The sequence below is a fragment of the Cebus imitator genome, unplaced genomic scaffold, assembly GCF_001604975.1.
Source record: "Cebus imitator isolate Cc_AM_T3 unplaced genomic scaffold, Cebus_imitator-1.0 Scaffold119, whole genome shotgun sequence".
Classification (NCBI taxonomy): domain Eukaryota; kingdom Metazoa; phylum Chordata; class Mammalia; order Primates; family Cebidae; genus Cebus; species Cebus imitator.
Genome location: NW_016107434.1, coordinates 756,345 through 775,512, shown reverse-complemented (window position 1 = coordinate 775,512; position 19,168 = coordinate 756,345). Strand labels below are relative to the sequence as shown.

The following is a 19,168-nucleotide window of genomic DNA, read 5'->3' as shown; positions in this document are numbered from 1 at the left end:
AAAAAAAAAAAAAATCAATGAATCCAGGAGCTGGTTTTTTGAAAAGATCAACAAATAGATATACTGCTAGCCAGACTAATAAAGAAGAAGAGAGAGAAGAATAAAATAGATGCAATAAAAAATAATAAAGGAGATACCACCACTGATCCCACAGAAGTACAAACTGCCTTCAGAGAATAATATAAACACCTCTATGCAAATAAACTAGAAAATCTAGAAGAAATAGATAAATTCCTGAATGGTTACACCTTCCTAAGACTAAACAAGGTAGAAGTCAAATCGCTGAATAGGCCAATAACAAGGTCTGAAATTGAGGCAGCAGTTAATCGCCTCCCAACCAAAAAAAAGTCCAGGACCAGATGGGTTCACAGCCGAATTCTATCAGAGGTACTAAGAGGAGCTGGTACCATTCCTTCTGAAACTATTCCAAACAATAGAAAAAGATGGAATCCTCCCTAACTCATTTTATGAGATCAACATCATCATGATACCAAAACCTAGCAGAGACACAACTGTAAAAGAAAATTTCAGGCAAATATCCATAATAAACATTTATGCAAAAATCCTCTATAAAATACTGGCAAACTTAATTCAACAGCACATCAAGAAGCTTATCCATCACAAACAAGTCGGCTTCATCCCTGGGCTGCAAGGCTGGTTCAACATATGCAAATCAATAAACGTAATCCATCACATAAACAGAACCAAGGACAAAAACCACATGATTATCTCAACAGATGCAGAGAGGACCTTTGACAAATTCAACATCCCTTTATGCTAAAAATTCTCAATAAACTAGGTATCAGTGGAACGTATCTCAAAATAATAAAGAGCTATTTATGAAAAACCCACAGCCAGTATCATGCTGAATGGGCAAAAACTGGAAGCATTCCCTTTGAAAACCAGCACAAAACAAGGATGCCCTCTCTCACCACTCCTGTTAACATAGTATTGGAAGTTCTGGCCAGTGCAATCGGGCAAGAAAAAGAAATAAAGGGCATTCAATTAAGAAAAGAGGAAGTCAAACTGTCTCTATTTGCAGAGGACATGATTGTATATTTAGAAGACCCCATCATTTCAGCCCAAAATCTCCTTAAGCTGATATGCAACTTCAGCAAAGTCTCAGGATTACAAAATCAATTTGCAAAAAGCACAATTCCTATACACCAGTAACAAACAGAGAGCCAAATCATGAGTGAACTCCCATTCACAATTGCTACCAAGAGAATAAAATACCTAGGGGAACAACTAACAAGGAATGTGAAGGACCTCTTCAAGGAGAACTGTAAACCACTGCTTAAGAAAATAAGAGAGGACACAAACAGATGGAAAGACATTCCATGCTCAGGCTTAGGGAGAATCAATATTGTGAAAATGGCCATACTGCCCAAAGTAATTTATAGATTCAATGCTATCCTCATCAAGCTACCATTGACTTTCTTCACAGAATTGAAAAAAAAAAAATTAAATTTCATATGGAACCAAAAGAGAGCCCACATAGCAAAGACAATCCTAAGCAACAACAACAAGGAAAAAAAAAAAAAATCTAGAGGCCTGACTTCAAAATATACTACAAGGCTAAAGTAATCAAAACAGCATAGTACTGGTGCCAAAACAGAGATATAGACCAATGGAACAGAACAGAAGCCTCAGAAGTAATGCCACACATCTTCAACCATTTGATCTTTGACAAACCTGACAAAAACAAGCAATGGAGAAAGGATAACCTATTTAATAAAGAGTGTTGGGAAAATTGGCTAGCCATATGCAGAAAGCTGAAAATGGATCCCTTCCTTACACCTTATACAAAAATTAACTCTAGATGAATTAAATATACAATTATACAAAAATTAACTCCAGATTTAAACATAAGAGCTAACACCATAAAAACCCTAGAAGAAAACCACACAGTACTATTCAGGACATAGGCATGGGCAAAGACTTCATGACTAATACACCAAAAGCAATGGCAACAAAACCCAAAATTGACAAATGGGATCTAATTAAACTAAAGAGCTTCTGCACAGCAAAAGAAACTATCATTAGAGTGAGCTGGCAACCAACAGAATGGAAACAAATTTTTGCAATGTACCCATCTGACAAAGGGCTAATATCAAGAATCTGCAGAGAATTTAAACAAATTTACAAGAAAAAAACAAACAACCTCATCAAAAAGTGGGTGAAGGCTATGAAAAGACACTTCTCAAAAGAAGACATTTATGCAGCCAACAAACAGAAAAAAATCTCATTATCACTGGTCATTAGAGAAATGCAAATCAAAACCACATTGAGATATCATCTCATACCAGTTAGAATGGCAATCCTTCAAAAATCGGGAGACAACAGATACTGGAGAGGATGTGGAGAAATAGGAAAGCTTTTACACTGTTGGTGGGAGTGTAAATTAGTTCAACCATTGTGGAAGACATTGTAGTGATTCCTCAAGGATCTAGAACCAGAAATACCATTTGACCCAGCCATCCCATTACTGGGATTATATACTCAAAGGATTATAAATCATTCTATTATAAAGACACATGCATATGTATGCTTATTGCAGCATACATGTTCACAATAGCAAAGACTTGGAAACAACCCAAATGCCAATCAATGATAGACTAGATAAAGAAAATGTGGCACATATACACCATGGAATACTATGCAGCCATAAAAAAGGATGAGTTCATGTCCTTTGCAGGGACATGGATGAAGCTAGAAACCATCATTCTCAGCAAACTGACACAAGAACAGAAAACCAAACACCACATGTTCTCACTCATAAGTGGGCATTGAACAATGAGACCACATGGCCACATGGACACAGGGAGGGGAACATCATACACCAGGGGGTATGATGTCGGGGGAGTTGGGATATAGGGGAGGGATCCCTGGGGGTGGGGAGATAGGAGAGGGATAGCATTAGGAGAAATACCTAAGGTAGATGACGGGGTGATGGATGCAGTAAACCACCATGGCACATGTATACCTATGTAACAAACCTGCACATTCTGCGCATGTACCCTAGAACTTAAAGTATAACAGTAATATTTTTAAAGAAAGAAATCTTGATATAAATAATCTTACTATGTCTGTTAGTAATCCTTCAACTTTGACACTTTTTTCCGCAACAGGTAATCTAACTTCTTGAGTTTTTCTTGTGTTCTATTTTGGAAAATTTTTTAAGGCATATATGGAGAAAAGTAGTCATAATTTCTGTTTCACCTTGAGATTTGTTTCCTATATATCCTGGAGGCACTTCATGCCTAACATGCAGATCTTTAAGCCCAGGAACCCAGTTGCTACATACCCTCCTAAAACTGGTGAAAATCATCACTTTCTCACCCTAAGAACCCTCAGAACAAATAGCACCAGAGGTTTGCAATATTGCCCAATGCGCAACCTTAAAAACAGGAGCAAATTTCCATACGGCAGCTGAGAGGTCATATAAATGTGATATAGCAAAAACAAACCAGCCTATACCTTCAGATTTGTGAGTGAATTCTTCTAATGAGAGCTGTCAGATGCTTATTACAAAATAAATGCCTTTTGGCTGCTTTTTTTTTTTTTTTTGCTCCTCATTAAAAAGAAAGCAAAACTGTAACACAATTCTTAAACAAATTTTAAAAAGTATCATCATTGCTAATGCTTCTTTTACAATTCAGTTCATCACTGCAGGCAAATAAGTTTCTCATTCATAAATTCCCTGATTGTCAAAACAATGTAGATAATCATTTATCTTAACGTAATATATCCTGGCAAGCAATCATAACATAAAGCAGACTTTCTCTTATGTAAAGGACAGCCTATTTTGATGTATTTTAAAGGCAAGCCCTGATTGGCTATTCACTACTTTGTTGCTATGAGCAACATAATATTTTATTTTGGAAACCTTCAGGATTTCAGTTGCTCTGTAGTTTTGTATCTGAGTTTCTGAACTGTTTTCTTCTCTGTGTCTCTCTCTCAGCTTTGGTACTTGTGGTTTTCCAGGTAGGAACATTTACTTTTTTATCTAAATACACTCCTGTTTAGAATTGTAAAATAATGTATAACATCCATGAATCACATAAGAATATGTAGATTTTTTATTTAGCATATTTGAATCCCTAGCGGCAGACAAGGAAAACAAACTGGTTGACTTCCCCAAACAGAATTGATTGATAGTGCATTGGTTTCCAAGGACTGCTGTAACGAAATATCATGAACTATGTTGCTTAAAACAATAGAAATTTATGATCTTGCAGTCCTTCCTTGCCTCTCCCAACTTCTAGTGTTTCCCAGCAATCCTTATCCTTCTTTGGCTTGTGGATAGATCACCCCAATCGCTGCCTCTGTAGTCACATGTCATTCTCACTGTGTATGTGTGTGTTTCTTCTCTATTTATAAGGATTCCAGTCATATTGAATTATAGATCCACTCTAATTCAGTATAACCTTATCTTAACTTGATTATATCTGCAAAGATCTTATTTCCAAGTAAGATCACATTTACAGGTACTCAGAGCTAGGAAAGGCTAAAGATACTAAGTCAAGAGGGCTAAGATCCAGGAACATGCTGGGCAGTGCTTGCAGCTGAGTTGTGTGATGTCTAGTCTTTCACTTGGTCATTGGGTTGTTCATCCAAAAATCATAATTGCAAGGCTATTGATCTTCAGAGCAAAGCTTGGATCACATGTGCCCAACTTTTGACAGCACTGAGGCAGGAAATGGGAAATTCTGTCTCTTCAGCTACTAAATTGTGAGGAGACACCCGAGTTAGCCCTCAATAGGGAAAACCCATGCCCCAAAAGGAGCGAGCTGCTATTAAAAAGAGGGAATGAAGTCTGAGTTTCCAAAAATGAAAGACTTCTGCCTTACCATTTTTGTGGCTACTTATAAATCAGATGTAACAAAAAAAAAATTAAATTCTGCTAATTCCCCACAGCTTGACTGCAATACTTCAGAATATATAAGAAGGCAGATATACAAGTCAAAAATCACTTGCCTAATACCTTTGGGCCCACATGCATTTCAGAATTTAGAATTTTTCCAAGTTTATATGATGCATATACCATTTGTAACATTCCAGAAGGGTGTACAACAGCATCCCATAATCAAAAGCATAAATAATTCTACAGTTCATTTTTAAGATATTTATACTAAATGATAGAAAATACCAAAAATATCCCCATGCCTGTTTAGTTAGGTTTGGGCACTAAGTGAGTTGAGGTCAGATCAAGTTTTGCTACCAAATTAGTTATTTCTAAAAATTGAAGGTTTTCAGAGATTTTTGGATTTTAAAACTATGGAGAAGGGAATTGTAGACTATACTTTTTCCTGAAGTTCGCAAAGTCATGAAATCTAAGCAAATCTAAGTTAGGGCACAGTAAAACATCCAGGGTAATTCTACTATAATCTACAACCTACATCTAAACTTAATCTATAATCTGCTCTATAAACTCTCAATCTAAAATCTCAATCTATAATCTACAACTAGTATATAAATTCAACATACGATCAGTATATGCAACCTTCAGTTGTTGTCATGTGGCCTTGGGCTCATGACATAGCCAAGGAAGAAAAGTAAAAATCTGAAAAAGAGCAGTTGTCTTCTGAATAGGTCATTTAAGGATATGTTCATGCCATACGTCATTCACATGAAAGTTAGATATCTTCACATCAACTAAATTCCTATCTGTAATGTTAAAATTTAGAGTCCTATGGTTATTTTCTTTTATGTCTGTGCATTGTCATTTTTTTCCTGACTGTAAGAGAAAAAGTAATCTCTGCAAGTCAACAGCATCTGCATTGTAAAATAATCCAATTTTATTCTATGAACATTATTATTACATGGAATAAGGAAGAAAAATTATTTATGACCAATATAAGAATGGTTTTTCTTGGTTCTGCCTTTGGGGTCCATACATTGTCCTGCTCTGGGTATAAAAAGACCCAAGTAACAAAAGGAAGAATTACGGTTCATCTTTGAGAAATAAATTTTAACAAAAACAATTTTTAAATGTGTTAATTCCTACTGAGAGAAGCAAAGAAGGTTGAAATAATTATTATTAAGTTAATGAATCAGAAGCCTTAATGTTGTTAAGATGTCAGTTCTCAACAAATTGGTCAATAGACTCAATGCAGCCTTAAGAAAATACCAGCAGTACTTTTTTTCTCCCAGAAGTTGATGGGTTAATTCTCAAATTAATATTGAAATGCAATGGACCTAGAATAACCAAAATAATTTTGAAAAAGAAAAATGAATTTGAAGGACTAATCTACCTAACTTCAAGACTTAGTATAGAGCTTCAGTCATCAACAGTGTGTTAATAGACACATAGATCTATAGAACAGAGAGTCCAGAAATAGACCTAGACATAAATGCCAACTGATTTTTGACAAATATGCTGAGGCAACTGAATGCAGAAAACATAGGCATTAAAAAATATAATGCTGGAATAACTACACATTTATAAGGAGAAGGAAATCTTGACCCCCCTACCTCACACCATATACAATAATTCAAAATGGATTAGAGCTTAAACATGAAAGATAAATTTATGAAATTATTTTTTAAATGAGACAAAAAGCTTTTTTGACCTTGGCAAATATTTCTTAGATAAACCACAAAAAGCATGTGTCATGACAGAGAAATGATAAATTGGACTTCACTGAAATGAAAAACTTTTGTTCTTTAAATCACACCACTAATAAAACGAAAAGGCAAACCATAGCCTAGGAGAAAATTTCTGCAAAACGTATTTGACAAAGACTTGTATCCAGGATATACATTTTTAAAACTCTTACAACTCAAGAGCTGTAAGGAGACATGCTATCTAGTTTTAGAAACTGGACAAATAATTTGAACAGATACTTCACAGAAGAATATGTACAAATGGCCAATAAATAAAAGGAATAATGTTCAACATTATTAGTCATTAGGAAAAATACAAATTAAAACCACAAAATATACATACGCATTAGAATAGCTGGTTTTAAAGACTAACAATATCAATATTTGGGGAGAATATGGAACAATGGAAATTTTTATACATTGCTAGTGGCGAGGTAAAATGGTACCACACTTGGACAGTTTAACAATTTCTTATAATTTTAAACATACATTTACCCTACGACCCAGCAATTTGACCCTTGGATATTTATCCAAGAGAAATGAAAACATATGTCAACACAAAGACTCGTAATGAACATTTATAGGAACTTAATTCATAGTAGCCAAAAACTGGAAACAGCCTAATTGTTCATCAACATGTGAATGGATAAACAAATTGTTGTACTTTTCTCTTAAAATTGATTCATTTTTATTGAATGTAAATGACACCCCGTAGAGTTTTCAAAAACTGTATTAACTCTGATTACTGAGACTTTATTGCTCCAGTGTCAGGCAAGATAGGGACTCTACTTAATACTGCTCTGGTAGGACCACTTTTTAAGTGGTGTTACTGATAAATAAGACATTCACATTTGAAGTATTTGAAATATTTGAGAGAAGTATTGTTTAGAAACATTATAAACATTAGTAAATTAAAATGTTATGCATATTATAATTAAATGAAATAAAAGTACATAAAAATAATCCCTGCATTTAAAAGTGAGCTTAGAGAATGCCTTAGTTCCCAAAGACTACTATAACAAAGTTATCACAAACTAGGTGGCTTAAAACAGCAGAAATTTGTTGTCTGACAATTCTGGAGGCCAGAAAGCTAAAATCAAGGCAATGTCAAGGTCATTCTCCCTCTGAGAACTGTAGGGGAACCCTTCCTTGCATTTTATAGTTTCTGGTGGATTGCTGGCAATCTTTAGCATTCCGTGGCTCGCAGCTGCATTATTCCAATCTCTGCCTTTTTATCATGTGTTGTCTCCCTGTGTATCTCTATCTTCACATGACCATTTGCTTATGGCATGTCATGTTGAATTAGTGGCCCACCCTGTTTATGATGTCATCCTAACTAATTACATCTGCAATGACCTTATTTCCAAATGCTATCACATTTTGAGGTAGTAGGGGTTATGTGGAAGGGATACAGTTCAACCCACAACAAGTGGTAAAAATGTGGAAATCACCAGTATTTTCAACAGGGCAAGAGAATTTGGTTCTCTCTCTCATTGACCAGAAGTAAGTGATTTATGTACTCATTCCTTCACTTATTCAGTAATTCATTCCTCTATTCATTAATTTAATAAACATCTATTGAACACCTACAACGTGCCAAGTCTTATGCTGGACACTGAGGATGCAAAGCACTGAGGATGCAAAGAAGAATAACAACACCCTACTGCTATAGAACTAGGGTCTCACCAAGGTAAGAAACAAATAAATACTTAAAATACCTGTGGGCTATACCATCATGAAAATTTATTCCAAGTTGAAAGGTGGCAGAAAGAACAGAGTAACTATTTATGCCTGGGCATTTCTGGAAGATAGTAGCATTTGAGCTGAGGCTTCCACAAGGGGCTGTCTTTCTCTAGGAAATACAGGGACAAGGCTTAGGGCACAGAGATTGTTTTTTCCAGGCAAAGAGAATAGCATAAAAACAACATGGAAGCATGAAAACAATACAGCATGTTCAAGACGGTATTAGCAGGTCAGTGTTACTGGCAGGTTGCATGGGGTTATGAGGAAGGGCAGTGAAAAAGCCTAGAAGAAAATCTGGGGTCAGATAACAAACAGAACATGGCAGAAATGTAGATGTTAGCCTACAGGAAGTACAAAGCCAACCGAAGAATTTAAGCAAGGAAGTAATAATAATATTTGTATTTGTAAGCAGAGAAATAATAATCATACTCATGGGGGTGGAATTTATTAAAATTAGAGTCTAAAAGGGAGGCCAATCAGGTGGCCTACCTGAATTAAGGCAATAGCAGGAGAACAGAAAAACAAGGAGGGGCTTCAAGAGATATTTAAAAGGAAGACTGAATAAAAATGCTGACTGAAAAAGGGAGAATTTAGTCATTTAAAGCACTGAGGGTAAAAGGATATGAGGAAGAAAATGACATTTTCAAATTTGGATTATTTATTTATGTTCTTTTTTGTATAAATGGATTTGAGGGTGCCTTACGGGGGTGGAAACATTACAAAAGGTTAAAAAACGAAATAAATGAGGGAATGAAGGTGAAGAGAAATAAAATGAAGTCAAGATTAAAATTAGCACTCAAAATGCATGCTGCACAATTTATATGATTACTTGAAGAAAGACCAATTTGGTTTGATGTTTCTGAATGACCAGAGAAAAGAGAGAAGTCATCTCAGTTCAAGATCCACATTGTCCACAGGATAAAAATAAAGACCCAGCTTTCGCTGGTACTGAGATTGGAAAGAAATTTCTCCTATAAAACAATGGCCAGTGTTTATACTACCCATCAAGCTGAAGGAACTACCAGGACAAGTAGACAGATAAAAATATGAATCCAGATTTCAAGAAGCTGGGCATCCCAATTCCACACTTGGAAATCCTTGCCACTAGGTGCTTGTGTTCTTCAAAATTTTTCATTGTTACCTCGTACACCACCACAAGAATTTCATTAGCAGTAGAAAGCACATTTCCTTCTGTTAAAAGTGAAAATGGGCAATTTCTGGCAAGATGGATGAATAGGAACAGCTCTGCTATGCAACTCCCAGAGAGAATGACACAGAAGGTAAGTGATCTCCGCATTTCCAACCGAGGTACCTGGTTTATCTCACTGGGACTGATTAGACGGTGGGTGCAGCCCAAGGAGGGAGAGCTGAAGCAGGGTGGGGTGTTGCCTCACCCAGGAAAAGCAAGGGGCCCAAGAACTACCTCTCCTAGCCAAGGGAAGCTATTAGAGACTTATTCTGGCACTCTGGCTCAGATACTGCGCCTTTCCCATGGTCTTCACAACCCACAGACCAGGAGATTTCCTCTGGTGCCTACACCACCAGTGACATGAGTTCCCAGCACAAAACTGGGCCATGTGGGAAGACACTGAGTTACCCACAGCAGCTTGTTTTTTTTCATACCCCAGTGGTGCCTGGAATACTAGCGAGACACAACTGCTCATTCCCCTGAAAAGGGGAGCAGAAGCCAGGGAGCCAAGTGATCTGGCTCAGCGGGTCCCACCCCCATGAAGACCAGCAAGCTAAAATTCACTGGCTTGAAATTCTCCCAGCCAGCACAGCAGTCTGGGCTCAACCTGGGACATTGCTGAGGCTCTAGTACACAATTTTAACCTTGCCCACGTAAAAAACAAACAAACAAACAAACAAAAAAACAACAACAAAAAAACAAACACGTTGCCAGGAAGTTTACACAGTGACTGAGCAGAGCCCATGGCAGCTCATCAAGGACACTGCAGGCAGACTGTGTCACTAGCCTCCCTCCTCACTGGGCATAGCATCTCTGAAAAAAAGCAGCAGCCCTTCAGGGACTTACAAATAAAGATCCCACCTTCCTCAAACAGAGCACCTTGGTAAAGAGGAGGTTGTTGGCATAGCTTCAGCAGACTTAAAAGTCCCTGCCTGGCAGCTCTGAAGGGAGCAACAAATCTCCCGGCACAGTGCTCAAGCTCTGACAGGGGACAGACTGCCTCCTCACGTGGCTCCCTTAATCTCGTGTATTCTGACTGGGAGACATCACCCATCACCCATCAGGGGCTGACAGACAACTCATATAAGGGAGCTCTGGCTGGCATCTGGCAGGTACTCTTCTAGGACTAAGCTACCAGAGGAAGGAACAGGCAGCAATCTTTGCTGTTCTGCAACCCCTGCTGGTGATGCCCAGGCAAGCAGGGTCTGGAGTGGACCTCCAGCAAACTCCAGCAGACCTGCAGCAGAGAGTCCTGACAGTTAGAAGGAAAACTAACAGAAAGAAATAGTTGCAACATCAACAGAAAGGACGTCCACTCAGAGACCCCATCCAAAGGTCAACAATTTCAAAGACCCAAGGTAGATAAATCCACGAAGAGGGGAAGAAACCAGCACAAAAGGGCTGAAAACTCCAAAAAACAGAATGCCTCTTCTCCTTCAAGGGATCACGACTTCTCACCAGCAAGGGAACAAAACTGGATGGAGAATGAGTTTGACAAATTGATAGAAGCAGGCTTCAGAAGGTGGGTAATAACAAATTTCTCCGAGCTAAAGAAGCATGTTCTAACCCAAACCAAGGAAGCTAAGAACCTTGAAATAAGGTTAGACAAAATGCTAACTAAAAAAACCAGTGCAGAGAAAAACATAAACAACTTCATGGAGCTGAAAAACCCAGCACGAGAACTTTGTGAAGCGTACACAAGTTTCAATAGCTGAATCGATCAAGCACAAGAAGGATAACAGCAACTGAAGATCAACTCAATGAAATAGGGCAAGAAGGCAAGATTAGAGAAAAAAAGAGTGAAAAGAAATGAACAAAGCATCCAAGAAATATGGAACTACATGAAAAGACCAAATCTACATTTGATTGGTGTATGTACCTGAAAGTGACAGGGAGAATGAAACCAAGTTGGAAAACACTCTTCAGGATATTATTCAGGAGAACTTCCCTGACCTAGGAAGGCAAGCCAACATTCAAATTCAGGAAATACAGAAAACACCACAAAGATACTCCTTGAGAAGAACAGCCCCAAGACACATAGTCATCAGATTCACCAGGGTTGAAATAAAGGAAAAAATGCTAAGTGCAGCCAGAGAGAAAGGTCGGGTTACCCACAAAGGGAAGCCCATCAGACTCACAGTGGCTCTCACAGCAGAAACTCTACAAGCCAGAAGAGAGTGGGGGCCATTATTCAACATCTTTAAAGAATTTTCAACCTATAATTTTATATCTAGCCCAACTAAACTTCATAAATGAAGAAGAAATAAAATCCTTTATGGACAAGCAAATGCTAAAAGATTTTGTCATCACCAGGCTGCCTAACAAGAGTTCCTGAAGACAGCAGTAAACACAGAAAGGAAACCAGTACCAGCCATTGCAAAAACATACCAGATTGTAAAGGCCATCCACACTGTGAAAAAACTGCATCAACTAACAGGCAAAACAACCAGCTAGTGTCAAAATGGCAGGATCAAATTCACAAGTAACAATATTAACCTTAAATGTAAATGGGATAAATCCCCAATTAAAAGACACAGACTGGCAAATATTGGATAAAAAGTCAAGTGTGCTGCATGCAGGAGACTCGTTTCATGTGCAAAGACATACATAGGCTCAAAATAAAGGGATGGAGGAAGATTTACCAAGCAAATGAAAAGCATAAAAATAAAGCAGGGGTTACAATCCTAGTCTCTGATAAAACAGACTTTAAACCAACAAAGATCAAATGAGACAAAGAAGGGCAGTACATAATGTTAAGGTGATCAATGCAACGTGAAGAGCTAACTATCCTAAGTATATTTGCACCCAATGCAGGAGCACCCAGATACATAAAGCAAGTTCTTAATGACATACAAAGAGACTTATACTCCCACACAATAATAGTGGGAGACTTTAACACTCCACTGTCAATATTAGACAGATCAACAAGACAAAATTAACAAGGATATCCAGGACTTGAACTCAGATCTGGACCAAGCAGACCTCATAGACATCTACAGAACTCTCCACCCCAAATACACAGAATATACATTCTTCTCAGCACCACATGACACTTATTATAAAATTGACCACATAATTGGAAGTAAAGCACTCCTCAGCAAATGCAAAAGAACAGAAATCATAACAGTCTCTCAGACCACAGTGCAATCAAATTAGAACTCAGGATTAAGAAACTCACTCAAACCGCACAACTACATGGAAACTGAACAACCTGCTCCTGAATGATTACTGGATAAATAATGAAATGAAGGCAGAAATAAAGATGTTCTTCGAAACTAATGAGAACAAAGACACAACATACCAGAACCTCTGGGACACATTTAAAGTAGTGTGTGCAGGGCGATTTACAGCACTAAATGCTTACAAGAGAAATGAGGAAAAATCTAAAATTGACACCCCACTATCATGATTAAAAGAGCTAGAAGAGCAAGAGCAAACAAATTCAAAAGCTAGCAGAAGACAAGAAATAACTAAGATCAGAGCAGAACTGAAGGAGACAGACACACAAAAACCCCTTCAAAACAAATAATGAATCCGGAAGCTGGCTTTTTAAAAACATGAACCAAATAGATCGCTAGCCAGACTCATAAAGAAAAAAAGAGAGAAGAATCAAATAGATGCAACAAAAAATACCAAAAAAGATATCACCACCAATCCCACAGAAATACAAACTACCATCAGAGAATAATATGAACACCTCTATGCAAATAAACCAGAAAATCTAGAAGAAATAGAAAAATTTCTGAACACTTACATCCTCCCAAGACTAAACCAGAAAGAAATCGAATCCCTGAATAGACCAATAACAAGGTCTGAAATTGAGGCAGCAACTAATAGCCTACTAACCAAAAAAAATCCAGGACCAGATAGATTCACAGCCAAATTCTATCAGAGGTACAAAGAGAAGCTGGTATCATTCCTTCTGAAACTATTCCAAACAATAGAAAAAGACAGAATCCTCCCTAATTCATGTTATGAGGCTGGCATCATCCTGATACCAAAACCTGGTGGATACACAACTAAAAAAGAAAATTTCAGGCCAATATCCATAATGAACATTGATGCAAAAATCCTCAATAAAATACTGGCAAACTGATTTCAATAGCACATCAAGAAGCTTATCCATCACAAACAAATCAGCTTTGTCCCTGGGCTGTAAGGCTGGTTCAACATATGGAAATCTATAAATGTAATCCATCACATAAACAGAACCAAGGACAAAAACCACATGATTATCTCAACAGATACAGAGAGGACCTTTGACAAATTCAACATCCCTTTATGCTAAAAACTCTCAGTAAACTAGGTATAAATGAAACGTATCTCAAAATAAGAGCTATTTATGACAGACGCACTGCCGATATCATTCTGAAAGGACAAAAACTGGAAGCACTCCCTTTGAAAGCCAGCACAAGACAAGGATGCCCTCTCTCACCACTCCTATTCAACATAATATTGGAAGTTCTGGTCAGGGCAATCAGGCAAGATAAAGAAATAAAGCGTATTCAATTAGGAAAAGAGGAAGTAAAATTGTCTTTATTTGCAGAGGACATGATTGTATACTTAGTTAACCCCATTGTCTCAGCCTAAAATCTCCTTAAGCTGACAATCAACTTCAGCAAAGTCTCAGGATACGAAATCAATGTGCAAAAATCACAAGCATTCCTATACACCAATAACAGACAGACGGAGAACCAAATCTTGAGTGAACGCCCATTCGCAATTGCTACAAAGGGAATGGAATACCTAGGAATACAACTAACAAGGGATGTAAAGGACCTCTTCAAGGAGAACTACGGGCCACTGCTCAAGGAAATAAGAGAGGACACAAACAGGTGGAGAAACATTCCATGCTCATGATTAGGAAGAATCAATATTGTGAAAATGGCCATAGTAGTTTATAGATTCAATGCTAACCCCATTGACCCAGCAATCTCATTACTGGGTATATACCCAAAAGATTATAAATCATTCTGTTATAAAGACACATGCACATGTGTGTTTATTGCAGCACTGTTCACAATCACAAAGACTTGGAAACAACCCAAATGCCCATCAATGGTAGACTGGATAAAGAAAATGTGGCACATATACACCGTGGAATACTATGCAGCCATAAAAAAGGATGAGTTCGTGTCCTTTGCAGGGACATGGATGAAGCTGGAAACCATCATTCTCAGCAAATTGACACAAGAAGAGAAAACCAAACATCACGTTTTCACTTATATCATAAGTGGGTGTTGAGCAGTGAAAACACATGGACACAGGGAGGGGAACATCTCACACCAGGGTCTGTTGCAGAGTGGGGAGCTAGCAAAGGGATAACAAGGGGTGGGGGCATAGGGCAGGGATAACCCTAGGAGAAATACCAAACGTAGATGACAGGGGATGAATGCAGCAAACCACCATCGCACGTGCATACCTATGTAACAAAACTGCACATTCTGCACATGTACCCCAGAACGTAAAGTATAATTTTTTTAAAGTGACAATATTGAGGATTATCAATGAAAGACTATGCCAAGAGTACAGCCACGAGGCAGTGTTTCCCAAAAGGAGCTTCGGATGATTCTAACACTTCAATTTACATGGTACAATTCAATGTAAGAGTCAGAGCGGTACCACTCTTAACTCTACTTTTGCACTTAAAATTGTCTAAGTTCCACCCACAATCAACAACAAAAGGTGTGTGCTCGTCCCTAGTGCGTGGAGCAATGACTGAGAAATTTCTTGTCAACACTCTTTAATGTTGCACGTGTGTGTCAGTTTAATTCCATCCTAAGCTAATGATTTTAGAAAAGAGAGGCAATATTCAGCCATGACCAAAACTTACTTTTAATATAACTAATGTTCACCATTTGCTCATCCATGCTTCCTTGAAAAGTAAGATAAACTTGCAGGTTTTCCCTGTTGCTGCCTTAGAGAAAGAACATATACGCAAATGATTTAAAATCTTGACTCACTGCATTCCCCTGTTTGGACTTGCAGCTATCCGCCTCACACACAAAATCAAAGTAATGAACTTTGGAGAATCCATATGCATTTTAAGAGACATTTAAGGGAATTCATTAGTGCTGTTTAACTTTTTAAGCACATCCTGATGGCATCTGCCTAGAATTCCCCCAGAAACCACTGGGTTGAAATCTTCATCAGTTTCATGTATAATATCTCTGAAACCATCTGGTTCTGAACAGTTTTGGGGACAGAGTCAAGCAAAATCTTTCTCATAGCTCTCTCCCTTTTGATTATCTTAAGTGTTTTTCTCCTCAGCAAGTAGAACATGTTAAAGCTTTCATGTTATTCTATAATGGTTCCTGACTTTGTAAGATGATGCTTCGAAATATGTCTGCCCTTATTTAGACTGGGTTTGTGCTTACAATTAAAACACAAAAATAATATCCATTTGACAGTATGTCTTTATGCTGCAACACTACCTATTTTTTATGTTTCCATCATGAAGAGAATAGAAATTCGGCTTCTCTATCACTAATGAGTTTCAAAGTCAACAAAATGATAGAATATTGATACCCATTGACATCTGAGTTTACCAGACCCTTCCTTTCTAAAGCAAAAATATGTTATTAACAGTTATACGGACACAGCATGGAAAATAAATTTCAAAGAACAGCAGTGTAAATGCTGCATGTTGCTTTCAGGTTCAGTGGATTTTTATCTTGAGTAATAGCTTAAAAGATTAACCAGCTATTCATTTCATAAGCTTGAACACACACCTCACAGTAGAAAACAAATTGGCATTTGGAGTTCCTGAATAAAGTGCTATTCAAAGTGGCTCCATAGTCATTAAAACATAGAGTTAGTTTTGTGACTGCCATCAGTAAAAAATCTTTCTCGTGTAAAGAAAGCAGTAGGAATAAACTTTAAGTCAAAGGCAAGTTCTTCGGGTCCCTCATCCACCATGGTTATCCTGGTGGGATACGATACAGTCTGTGCAATTGCTATGTTCCACAATAATTATAAAGAGCAAGAACATGTGATATGAATAGAACATGTAACAAAGAACAGCAGTAGATAGTAAAATAAACCACTGGTTATGTCAAAACGAATAACTTAACTTACTCATGCAGAGTCGATGAGTTAAGAGGTCAAATGAGCCCTGTTGTTTAAGCCCAATAGTACACATAGCTTCTCTGGTTCATCATTTTCTAGTTTCTTCAGAACTGTTTTAAGGATTATGTGAAACTGATTGGGTTTCATCAATGTTTTATGTGAGAACATGTGCTCATGTTTTCAAAAGTAAGGTCAAAGATATTCAAGGTAAGCATTTGCCTTTGTGTAGCTTCTGGGAAGAGGTGGAGTATTATTAAGACCCCTTGTCATAAATACAGCATTCACCATCATAGAAAATAGCATCCATCTTTCTTAGGAATAGAAGTGGCTGTACAATATGACACCCAACACACTTTTAAAATGTGATGTATCATAGTGTACTTTTAAAAAGCAGTGGACTTCTCATTGATCTTCCCATTTTACTTTGATTTAAAATGCAGATCTTTTCCTCCTTTTGAAATCTTTGCATTTTTATTTATAAATGTATAGGGGGGAAATCCATTTCAGACATATGCAGCCTCATAAATTATGTTTGGTAGTTGAAACAGTATGTGCTTATGTCATGAATTGAACATCCTCCTTTATTAGAATGCTATTTATTGCCACCAGCTGCACTGCTTAGCTAAGAAAGTTCTTGACACCAGTGATTGCTTTTCAGCACCACTGCTTCCGGCTGCTAACAGGGGCTTCTCTTTCCAAATGAAGCCACCCCTCTAAAGTTCTTCCTTCTGCTACACAGATACCTCCTGTCATCATAATGTTGGAGAAGCAATGGGGGATGGGAATGCACCCACCCATGGTCTGTCATCTCCCAGGCTGTAAATCTCCTACGGCTTTGAGATTTCCCACCTAATAGCAGTGGCCTGAGAACTGTCAAATGCATTCAGGGAATCTACCCAACAGTAATGGATTTTTCAAAATTAAGATGTGAATTTAGCTTGTGAGAAAAGGGTGTTTCAGAGTCATTGGCGTGTATTTCAGAAGAGAAGGATGGTGTCTATCAGCAGTAGACACTGGTCTCTATTTTATTACATTTTACAGCAGGGAAAACTAGACAAAGGTAATTACTCTTCTTCTGTTAAGGACTATTATTACACTTGCATGAACAGTTAACCCTGCTGTTATTTTCTCTGCTGCCTGTGTCAATGACATCCAGACCATCCAAGCAGGAAAGGTATAGAAATGGGGGTCTCAGCTCATTTCCAATTGCACAGTAAGTCCACTTTGAAAGGTAATCTTCTATACCACAAATGTGTGCACCAACACACAAGCACATTCCATTATTTATTGAGGGAATCTGTGTCTGTGTTTTCTGCACGCCAGTTTGCGCACTGGCTCCTTTTCATAATGCTTCCACACATAATTGGGCTCCCAGAGCCCACAAAGCTAACAGCAGCAGGCAGTGACAGGAGAGCCCTCCCTCTGTTAACATGGAAACAGAATTTCCTTGCTCTCCTCTAGAAAGGAGATTCCCTCTAGGTCAAGGTTGAGGCTGTCTGCAGTGCGGGAGGAAGAGATTAGGCAGAAGATACCTTAACCTGTGATCCTGGAGCGCTCTCTTGAAGTGGTGTCAGGCCCTCAACCCTTCATGAACAGCAAATTTCTCCCCTTGACTAAACAAGAGGACAAGCAGAAAATCGATTTCTAGACATTACCTTTGAGATATAGACTGAAAATTAGAACTTTAAGCCACTTCTTGCCCCAACCGAAAGAAGAGCCCTGCATGTGTTGCATTTCAGGTTTGGAAACGCAGCTGTTAAACCTAAGATCTCATTTTCAGAGACAGTCACTCTCATTAGATTTTGCTTCTCATTCAATAAGGGATTGGCTTAAAGCCATACAGTTGCGTGGCCGTTATTCACAATGGCTTTCACCTGAGTTTCACCAACTATGATTATCTGCCTCATGACAGAAACCAGAGCACAAAATTGTCACCTCTTATTTTCCAGGCGCCATCCACTGGCTCAGAGGAGCTGACAAGGATGCTGGACACTCACTTGGTTTTTTGTTTGTTTGGTTTGGTTCTTCTTCTGCTCGGGCCAGTCTCAGTATCAGATTGAGTAGGAAAAGCAGGAAGGAAAACATGGATTCAAAGCATCGCATGGAAAATGGAAAATGCCAAGTTAAAAAGGAGGCTGGAGGCTGGTGTCTGTGTGTGTCTGGAAGGAATGACCAGAGACTTTCATTTCCTGCATGTTGGCCATTTAGAAAAGAATTAAAAGGAGAGATGGTATTTTGGTACAATTACTTATCTCTTCTAAAAAGTAGATAATTAAAAAGAAAAAGCACTGATACTGGGTGATTTGGTAAAATACCCCATGTGCACATGTGCTCTTTCATGAGGTTGAAAGTGGGTGATATATTTTAAACAATTAAAGAACAAAAATCAAGTTAAAATAGAAGATTACCAAGAAAAGGTAAACAACACTGCCACCAGGAATGGCAGCTCAGAATGTAGTTAATTGTATTGCTGGAGGAAATTAGAAGAAATGTGGTTACTGTCTTCCTTCAAGATGATCTTTTATCTGAAATGTTGAGTAGCTGAATCTGACCCACTCA

At 38.0% G+C, this 19,168-nt stretch overlaps 1 protein-coding gene across 1 annotated transcript in view; it reads left to right on the top strand.

Annotated features, from left to right (window-relative positions):
- The window catches only part of CDIN1 (CDAN1 interacting nuclease 1), a 275,096-nt gene extending 255,928 nt beyond the window's left edge, over window positions 1-19,168 (top strand). Inside the window, exon 11 of the mRNA XM_037742369.1 lies at window positions 18,559-19,168. Coding sequence (XP_037598297.1) covers window positions 18,559-18,586 — 28 coding nt within the window. The 3' untranslated portion in view covers window positions 18,587-19,168. The remainder of the gene's footprint in view (window positions 1-18,558) is intronic.